At 55.1% G+C, this 10,323-nt stretch overlaps 1 protein-coding gene across 1 annotated transcript; it reads right to left on the reverse strand.

The window, feature by feature from the left end:
* Positions 1 to 6,773: 6,773 nt before the first annotated feature.
* RPS15 (ribosomal protein S15) lies at positions 6,774 to 8,526 on the reverse strand. Its single transcript, XM_055429514.2, has 4 exons — positions 8,464 to 8,526; positions 8,001 to 8,086; positions 7,001 to 7,235; positions 6,774 to 6,919 (listed from the first exon to the last, which is right to left on the reverse strand). The coding sequence occupies exons 1-4, from the start codon at positions 8,464 to 8,466 to the stop codon at positions 6,806 to 6,808; spliced, it is 438 nt and encodes a 145-aa protein (XP_055285489.1). The 5' UTR covers positions 8,467 to 8,526; the 3' UTR covers positions 6,774 to 6,805.
* Between the last annotated feature and the right edge of the window lie 1,797 nt (positions 8,527 to 10,323).

Genomic DNA, 10,323 nt, shown 5'->3' on the forward strand with positions numbered 1-10,323 from the left:
CTTTTCCAGTGAGTCAGCTCTTTGCATTAGGTGGCCAAAGTATTGAGGGCTGAGACCCCAAAGCAAAATGCCCTTGTCCCCAAGCCTTTGGAACATCATGTCCCTGACATCACCCAAGACTTGACCCTGTAAATCTCTGAGGCACAGCCAGAATGTGGCATCACTGGAAATTCTAGAACCAGAAGAGCCTTCGTAACCCTCAGAGGCTCCCAGAGAACCTCAGGCAGGCTCAGTCTTGGGAGGTGCTGAGAAGCAGTGCCCAGGTCTAGCGGGGGTCCCCTCCCAGTCTCCGTCCCTGCTATCATCTGCACCCCCAGGTGCACAGGGCTGTCTTCTCCCCACCCTACCCCAGCACTTGGTCTGGCACACAGCCAGGTTCACTCTTGGGCCTTCAGAGCCTGACCTCGAGCATCTCTGCCCCCTTGATTCTCTGCCCTCCCCCACTGAACCTCAGCTGTGTCAGGGGCCAGAGACGGAACCAGAAGCGGCCCCCGACTCGGAGCTGGATGATGGGGGCATGGGAACAGGAAGGCACAAGATGGTCATGAGACCACAGAGATGGGCTCAGGTTAGGTGACTGAACAAGACCCTGAGAGGTAAGGAGAAAATGCCACTGGAGGTGGGAGAGGGGTGGAGCTGGCCGGGTCAGGCCGCGTGCCCGAATCCCGGTCGCCTGACCGTGGTTCTGGGCCTCAGTTTCCCGGGAGTGGAGGGGCCGGGCGTGCGGCCCGTCAGCACCGTGGATAGCTCCCGCCGGCCTCCTGGCTGTGTCCTGTGCGGGCGTATCCGCTCCGCGCTCAGGCTCCAGTCCAGCTCTAGGCATGACCTTGGGGGCTCCCCGCTGCATCCCCCAGCCTCAGTTTCCTCCTAAGGAGGGGATGTTAGAGCCCCAGGATTCGGATGTCAGAGGTAGCAAAGCGCGCGGGGCCGGTGGGATGGACATTAGTATTAATATCAGTGTGGGTGATGTTAGTTAGTCATACGCTCAGCGTCCAGAGCGGGAAACTGAGGCCTGGAAAGGCGCAGGGCGTGGCACATCCCTCTACCTGCCTGTGCTTGGCGAGCTTCGGCACAGCGCGCCTCCGCTGCAGCCTCCCTTTCCCTCCAGTCTCCTGGTCCGCTCAATGAGGAGGGGTCTGGAGGGAGTCTTTCTTGGAGGCTTTAGGCTGGGCACGACGTGAACGCGCTTGCGCAAACCCTGGAGTGGGGGGGAGGTTGACTGCGGCACGGGGGAGGGGCTCCCAGACCTGTGAACGACCTGAGGCGGTTTCCCTGGCAACGGTCTCCACAGCGATCGCGCAAGACCCCAGACCCGCGGAGATTCACTGCGCGTGCCCCGGCGCCTCCAGATGCCACGACCACAGTCCTCGCGGTCCTCACTGCATCCCCGGCTGAGGCTCTACGCGACCCAGCCGCGCCCACGGCCAGACCACACCCACTAGACCTGGACCCCCGCGGCCTACCTGGTCCCCGAAGAAGGCCGAGTGCAGCAGGCTCAGCAGCCCCAGGAGCCCCATGGAGCTGTGGCCACCTCCACCAGTCCGCGTCCCGCCCCTCGACCGCTGGGGTTGGGGTGGGAGGAGCGGGCCAGGGCGTCTGCGCCTGCGCGAAGCAAGGGGCGGGGCGGGGTCACACATCCAGGCAGGCGGGGTCTCTAAAGCCGAGGGGACTAAGAGGGTAGGCCTGGAGGACCAGCGCGGGCGGCGGGGGTCTAGAGGGCTGAGGACTTGGGAGGGGTGGTGTGGGATCCGGAGGGAGTGGGGTGGGGGCGGGGACTAGCGTGAGCGGAGGAGGGGGGAGGGGTGGGGGTCCGACGGGGTTGGAGAACCCTGGAGGTAGGGAGGGGCTCCGGGGGGCGAGTCCTGGGAGGTGCTCTCGCGGGTGTTGCGGAGGAAGTCCGGTGTTGGGAAGTGGGCCCGGGGTAGGAGGGGTCCCGCGGAGGATGGAGATCTCGTAGGCACGGGGGTGGTACCGCCCTTCGCTTGGAAGGTGTCCCCGCAGAGGTCGGGCTGCACGTCCGTTCATTAGTCATTCAGCAAACACTGGCTGCGAGCTCTGAGTTGGGCGCTGGGCACAGGTCGGGGCTGGGCGGGGCCGGGGGGCGCGGGAACTGGTGGGACGATACCACTAGTAAACAGTTCAGTCGCTCAGTCGGGTCCGACTCTTTGCGACCCCATGAATCGCAGCACGCCAGGCCTCCCTGTCCATCACCAACCCCCGGAGTTCACCCAAACTCATGTGCATCGAGTCAGTGATGCCATCCAGCCATCTCATCCTCAGTCGTCCCTTCTCCTCCTGCCCCCAATCCCTCCCAGCATCAGGGTCTTTTCCAGTGAGTCAGCTCTTCGCATGAAGTGGCCAAAGTATTGCAGTTTCAGCTTCAGCAGCAGTCCTTCCAATGAACACCCAGGACTGATCTCCTTTAGAATGGACTGGTTGGATCTCCTTGCAGTCCAAGGGACTCTCAAGAGTCTTCTCCAACACCACAGTTCAAAAGCATCAATTCTTCGGTGCTCAGCTTTCTTCACAGTCCAGTCCAACTCTCACATCCATACATGACCACGGGAAAAACCATAGCCTTGACTAGACAGACCTTTGTTAGCAAAGTAATGTCTCTGCTCTTTAATATGCTATCTAGGTTGGTCATAACTTTCCTTCCAAGGAGTAAGTGTCTTTTAATTTCATGGCTGCAATCAGCATCTGAAGTGATTTTGGAGCCCCCCAAAATAAAGTCTGACACTGTTTCCACTGTTTCCCCATCTATTTGCCATGAAGTGACGGGACCAGATGCCATGATCTTAGTTTTTCTGAATGTTGAACTTTTCCCTCTCCTCTTTCACTTTCATCAAAAGGCTTTTTAATTCCTCTTCACTTTCTGCCATAAGGGTGGTGTCATCTGCATATCTGAGGTTATTGATATTTCTCCCAGCAATCTTGATTCCAGCTTGTGCTTCTTACAGCCCAGCATTTCTCATGATGTACTCTGCATATAAGTTAAATAAGCAGGGTGACAATATACAGCCTTGACGTACTCCTTTTCCTATTTGGAACCAATCTGTTGTTCCATGTCCAGTTCTAACTGTTGCTTCTTGACCTGCACATAGGTTTCTCAAGAGGCAGGTCAGGTGGTCTGGTATTCTCATCTCTTTCAGAATTTTCCAGAGTTTGTTGTGATCCACACAGTCAAAGGCTTTGGCATAGTCAATAAAGCAGAAATAGATGTTTTCTCTCTTGCTTTTTCCATAATCCATCGGATGTTGGCAATTTGATCTCTGGTTCTTCTGCCTCTTCTAAAACTAGCTTGAACATCTGGAAGTTCACAGTTCACGTATTGCTGAAGCCTGGCTTGGAGAATTTTGAGCATTACTTTACTAGTGTGTGAGATGAGTGCAACTGTGCGGTAGTTTGAGCATTCTTTGGGATTGGAATGAAGACTGACCTTTTCCAGTCCTGTGGCCACTGCTGAGTTTTCCAAATTTGCTGGCATAGTGAGTGCAGCACTTTCATAGCATCATCTTTCAGGATTTGAAATAGCTCAACTGGAATTCCATCACCTCCACTAGCTTTGTTCATAGTGATGCTTTCTAAGGCCCACTTGACTTCACATTCCAGGATGTCTGGATGTAGGTGTGTGATCACGGCATTGTGATTATCTGGGTCGTGAAGATCTTTTTTGTACAGTTCTTCTGTGCATTCTTGCCACCTCTTCTTAGTATCTTCTGCTTCTGTCAGGTCCATACCATTTCTGTCCTTTATTGAGCCCATCTTTGCATGAAATGTTCCCTTGGTATCTCTAATTTTCTTGAAGAGATCTCTAGTCTTTCCCATTCTGTTGTTTTCCTCTATTTTTTTGCATTGATCGCTGAGGAAGGCTTTCTTATCTCTCCTTGCTATCCTTTGGAACTCTGCATTCGGATGCTTATATCTCCTTTTCTCCTTTGCTTTTTCGCTTCTCTTCTTTTCACAGCTATTTGTAAGGCCTCCTCAGACAGCCATTTTGCTTTTTTGCATTTCTTTTCCATGGGGATGGTCTAGTAAACTAGTAAACAAGGTTTCAGTAATTTACCAAATACTTCTTAAGCACTTACTGTGTGCTAGGCCCTGTGAATGAAACAAAACAGTGAAAACCCCTGTCTGTGGGAAGCTGACATTGGGTGGAGAGGGGCCGACAGTCAACAAGAGAACGTGTTGGGTAGAGGAGGGTGCCGAGGAGGAAACAGCCAGGGAGCTGAGGGGCTGCTGGATAGCGCACTTGAGTGGAGACCTGAAGGGTAAGCATCCGGGCGGGTGGAACAGCCAGAACAAAGAGAGGGAGCTGGAGGTGAGGGGGAGGAGGGCGAGGGGCTGGTGAGGCCGCGCAAGCCCCTAGGACAGTGGTCAGAGCAGGGACGCGCCCCCGCCCGCTGCTCATAGGCGCCCTCTGGTGTCTTCAGGGAAAACGGCCGTGAGTGGCGCTGGGAGACGGAGGGGACTGAGGGTATCCCGGATAAGTTGGAGTTGGGGAAGGATGGTGGAGAAGGGAGGATGGTTGAGGGTGGTGGAGGCGACGTTATCGCCAGCTCTGCTAAGTCTTGGGAAGTAAAGAAGAATCGGTCCTAGTGTATTCCTGGAAGTAGAGGAAGGGGTGCTGCTGTGGCCGGGATGCTGAGGGCTGGCCTCATTAAGCAGGTGCTGGGAATCTGCAGGAAGGGCGTCGGGCGGCGAGCCGAGCCCGCGGAAAAGCTGGGAGAAGGGAGCTAGTCGGGAGAGGATGAGGAGCAGCGGGGAGGAGGGACTTCATGGACCACAGCGGACCCTAGGCATTCTTCTGGAACCTGGGGAGGTTCCAGGAGGATGACATGCATTTAGGTTGACGGCCAGGGTAGTAGGAGTGGGGCGCTGGGGAAGCGGTTCTGAAGGCAGCTGACTTTGACCGACAGGGAGCCGAGGATCGAGCGACGGAACTACCTGACTTGGTGCAGATGGCCCTCAGCGTTGGGGTACGGGGAGCGGAACCAATAGGATATATTCAGGAGACGGGACAAAGCAGGAGCGTGGCGTGGCCTGAGCCAGCGGACCGGAGAGAGGCCATCCGAGTCTACAAGGGCTCCTGCCCCGCCCCCTGGATCTCCAAAAGTTCTGCCGGAATAGGGCGCCACCTGGCTGCTGCTGCGCGCACCACTAGCTGCGTGGGAAAAGGTGTTCCCTTGCGGTACTAATCTGCATTGTCCCCCAATCATACGTGTAGTTGTTATTTACAAAGCCAGATGGCAATGCTTATCCATCCCGATACCACGCCCATCACCACTTCTACCAGGGCCTCTCCACCCAGCAGGGTGGAGGGGCTCAGTCCTGGTACCCGCATTTTGCACCTGCAGGGGCCTGGAGGCTCCAAAACTGCACTTGTATAGCTTTTCAAGTTCAGGGTCAAAAATCTCCTCTCCAAAAAGGGGCAAATTTGCCCTAAGGTACCCCTCTATATGGGGCTTCCCTTGTAGTTCAGTCGGTAAAAAATCTGCCTGCAGTGCAGACCAGGGTTCAATCCCTGGGTTGGGAAGAGCCCCTGGAGAAGGAAATGGCAATCCGCTCCACTATCCTTGCCTGGAAAATCTCGTCGACAGAGGAGCCTGGTGGGCTGCAGTCCATGGGGTGGCAGAGTTGGGCACAACTAAGTGACTAACACTTACTTACCCCTCTATATACACTTTGAATTCAATGTGAAAAACATGCTTACTTCAGCACGTGTTTTTCTGAATCACAGAAACCCCCAAAATAGACAATCGAGGGTACAGCAAACGCTCACCCACTCCTGACCTCCCTCTCGAGCTGTGAGGCCAGGCAGGCAGTTCCTGGTCTGAAGTGAACTTGGCCTGTATAGTCCAGATCTTCCAGGTTGTATCTCTGACAAAGGTCCATGAAGCAGACAGCTAATGATCTCACCTGACACCCAAGCCTCACATGATGGGCCCAAGTTTCTAGTTGGTCCCTTTGAAGCCTGACTGGGTACAGGAGGCCGTACAGTGTTCTACCCCATGAACGAGCGGGCAGCCCCTCACTGCTCTTCACTTCCACCACCCAGGTGTTCCTTCCCCTCACCCTTCCCTCCTGCCAGGTGGAGGTCAGGCCCACTGGTCCCCACTCAGCCAACGGGAACTTGGGTGGGACGGGGGCATGGACTGCAGGGGTCCAGCAGCATTTTGACATTGCTTACTTTGAACAGCCTTGTTCCTTCCAGGTTGTCCCTCTTTCCCTAGGGGTTTATAGGCGCACCCTGTGAATGAGGGACACTACTAGCCAAACTTGCAGACACTCTAGTCTCAGTGCTGTCACACTGTCTCTGGCCTTCTCCATGATAGGTTATAAACAGTGACCCGTGCTTTCTGGTCAACTCAACTCCAGATCAAAATATTTATAGTATGGGGACTTCCATGGCAGTCCTGTGGTTGTGTCCACATTCCCACTACAGGGAGAGCAAGTTAGATCCCTGGTTGGGGAACTAGGATCCCACAGTGCTGTGCCAACCCCACACCCAGACGTTAACAGTAAGAACAAATTATGTTAAAACTGAGATAAAATCCCAGGACTTGTCACAGAACCCAGTACACCTGATCCCTGGCCTCAACCTACCTGAGACCGGATGTGTCTACAGCAGGAAAGCCCAGGTCACATGCTGCCTGGCTCTGGCCCGTTTTTCACCTTAGCCTCCAGATTTTGTGATAATGCCCAGCCCCATTCCTGGGAGCCTTGATGGGTCACAGCACCCACGGGAAGTAAAAACAGGTCGCACTCAGGACTAGAGAAATCTCTGCTTTTATTGGCCAGCAGGTTATTTGAGAGGGATGAAGCGGGAGGAATGGGTGGCCCCGATACCGGGCCGGCCGTGCTTCACGGGCTTGTAGGTGATGGAGAACTCGCCTAGGTAGTGGCCGATCATCTCAGGCTGCAGAGGAAGGGTGAAGGAGAGTCAGCTGAGGCACGGTGGCGGCGCCCCACCCCTGGGCCCAGCTCATCCCACACGCACCTTGATTTCCACCTGATTGAAGGTCTTGCCGTTGTAGACACCCACCATGCTGCCCACCATCTCGGGCAGAATGATCATGTCGCGCAGGTGCGTCTTCACCACCTCGGGCTTCTCCATGGGTGGCGCATCTTTCTTGGCCTTGCGCAGCCGCTTCAGCAGAGAGTGCTGCTTCCTCCGCAGGCCGCGGTTCAGCCGCCGTCGCTGGCGCGCACTGTATAGCTGCATCAGTTGCTCACTGCGGGCGAGGGCACAGCGGGCGGTCTGAGATCCGGCACAGCGGGCGGTCTGAGATCCGGCCCAGCCCCACAGCCCACCAGGGAACACTCCTGCTTCACAAGGAGCTCCGAGATCGACGTTCCCGGCCCGGCCAGGGCCCACAGCACCCGCTCCCAAAGTTCGCGCGGGAGAAGCCTTCCAGTTCGAGAATCCCCGCTCTGCTATGTACAAACGAGGAAGCCGAGCCGGTAAAACAGGCGAGTCGGGGAGTTGCAAACTTGCGGGCATCCTGCTTGGCTAGCCTCAAGAACCCAGCAGTGGGGCCACCCTGAGAAGCCCCCGGCCGATGAGGGCCGTATGTTGTGCCCTTCCGCCCCAGACCGCGCACACCTTTAGGAGAAAGGGCGTCCCTGGCTTCACAAGCCTCTCTTGCCATCCGGGGCCCGGGCTTCGCACCCACCCTTCCTAAAAGTTTCCAGCTCCGGCCAAACCTTAGAGCAAGGGTCGCCAAATTCCCGCCCACGTGCCAAATCCCAGTCGCGGCTGCCCGATCTTGTAAGGCTGGCGGGCTAGAGCGCCCTTTACGTGTCCGAGTGGACACCAAAACGTCCAAAATGGACTCGTGGAAAACCTGTTCAGTTCAATCCTCAAGGACTTATTTTTATCGGCACGCAGCCCCGCCCTCTCGCCTGCATATGGTCCACGGCCGCAGGTCAGGCTGCAGCCCCCCCAGCCCACCCTGGGGACCCCTCCAGCCGCCAAACCCTGCCCTGCCGCCACTTACTAGGACATGTCCAGCAGCTGGTCGAGGTCTACGCCGCGGTAGGTGAACTTGCGGAAGGTCCGCTTCTTCTTCTGTTCCACCTCCGCCTGCGCGGGCCGGGCCGGGGGTGAGCGGGTCCCCCAGACCCACCCCCAATCCCCACGGTGAGGTCAATGGGCTCCCGATGAACACCGCGCGGCGCTCCCGGTATGGGAGCCCGTGGGAACACACCACCTCGCGCCCGGTCCAGGGCGGCCCGCGCGGCTCCGGGGGCTCGGCTGGGACAAGCGGGCAGACACAGGCCTTCCCTGCCCCGAGTCATCCTGACAACCAGCAAGACCGCCCCGCACCCCCATATCCGGCGGTTCCAGAGGCCTGCAGGAGAGGCCCGCAGCCTCCCGGCTTGGCCTCGGCCTCCGCTGCGGGCCAGAGCTCGGATGGCACCAGATGAGCCCGGAACAGACAAGGAGAACGTAACACTCACCATCTTGCCGGTTCTTCAGAAAGGATCTTTCGTTCTGCGCCAGCGCAGTTATCGCGGGGTCTCAATGCCCCTCCCCCGGCCTGCGCGCGCAGGCGCTTCCGTTTCCGCTTTCCCGACAGAGGACGCGCGCCGTCTGCTGTCCGGAGGTTAGAACTCTGTCTTCGAAGAATAAAAGAGCCCCTCCGCCATAACCAACCTGGACCTCGAATTAAAAAGCAGAGGCGAAGATCTGTATAATCACAGCTATGGTTTTTCCAGTAGTCATGTAGGGATGTGCGAGTTGGACCATAAAGAAGGCTGAGCGCCAGAGAATTGATGCTTTCGAATTGTGGTGCTGGAGAACAATTAATTCTTTGAATGATTTTTTTTCATTGTAGTTTTTTAGGTTTTTAGAGTACCATATGCACCTGTTCGGTTGCTTTTTATTGTGACAATTTAAGATTGGTCATTTTTAACCATTTCTAAGCACACACAGCTCGGTGGCATTAAGCACACAGTCACGTTGTGCATCCCCACCGTAATCTCTAGAACTTTCTCATCTTCCCAAACTGAAATCTCACTCACCCTCCTCCAGCCCTTGCCCCCCACGATCTATTTTTCTATGGGTCTGAGTCCTCTAGGGACCTCCTCTGAGTGAAGTTGTGCAGTATTTGTCCTGTGTTTGGGTTCTCGCACTGATGTCTTCCAGGTCTATCCACATTGTAGCAGGTGTCAAAATGTCCTTCCTTTTCAAGGCTGGATAATATTTCATTGTTTGAACGAACCACATTGTTTATCCATCATCCATGGATGGGCACCAGTTGTTTCCACCTCTTGTCAATCATGCTGCTGTGAACAGGCATGTGCAAATCTGTTTGAGTCCCTGCTTTCATTTCCTCGGGGTGTGCACCCAGAAGTGGAATTGCTGACATCATGGAACTACATACATCTTAATGTACCAGAATCACCTTCAGATGGACAGTGTTCCACTGAATATTGACAAAGTATGCCTGGCGTGTTGTGGTTCATGGGGTCACAAAGAGTCAGACACGACTGAGCGACTGAACTGAATTGAACCCCTATATAGTTCTGGTCTCTTGTCCTGTTCTTGGTATTGTTATATTACCCCTTTATATGTTGCAAACCTTACACTGCAATGTTACAGTTGTTACTTTATATAATTCTGTCTGTTGAAGGCTTGCAGGTCCTTATCAGGGATGCCATTTCTAACCATCTGTGCAAAGCCAGTGTCCCACCCTCTTGGCTCAGCTATCTGTATGACCTTGTCCCTTACAGTTCTGCCTCATCCGTGCTCCCGATGGAGCCAGCCAGAACCGTTTGCAGAACCTCCTGCAAACAGGCACTCCGTAAACACTTTTTAACATGGGTTTTATTATAGAGGTTATGCAGCACCAATCTGAGTTTTCAAAATGGGCAGTGATGAGTCACATGTGCCCCAGTTGAAGAAGGGGCTCCCATACACTTAGGCAGCCAGCTCCAGCCTGGGGGTTCCAGCAGTGGAGGGCAGCTGTTATTCACTCAATCGTGTCCGACTCTGCAACCCCATAGATGGCAGCACGCCTGGCTTCCCTGTCCTTCACTATCTTCTGAGTTTGTTCAAATTCATGTTCATCGAGTCAGTGGTACTATCCAATCATCTCCTCCTCTGTTGCCCGCTTCTCCTGCCTGCAGTCTTTCCCAGGATCCTGATGCTTTTCCAGTGAGTGGGCTCTTCTCATCAGGTGGCCAAAGTACTGGAGTTTCAGCTTCAGCATCAGTCCTGCCAATGAATATTCAGGGTTGATTTCTTTAGGATTGACTGGTTTGATCTTCCTGCTGTTCAAGGGACGGGAAGAGGGGCATTTTTGGGTCTAGAGGAGA

This window comes from Moschus berezovskii, chromosome 8 (assembly GCF_049115385.1).
Source record: "Moschus berezovskii isolate FMDL1 chromosome 8, NW_MosBer_1.0, whole genome shotgun sequence".
Taxonomy (NCBI): Eukaryota; Metazoa; Chordata; class Mammalia; order Artiodactyla; family Moschidae; genus Moschus; species Moschus berezovskii.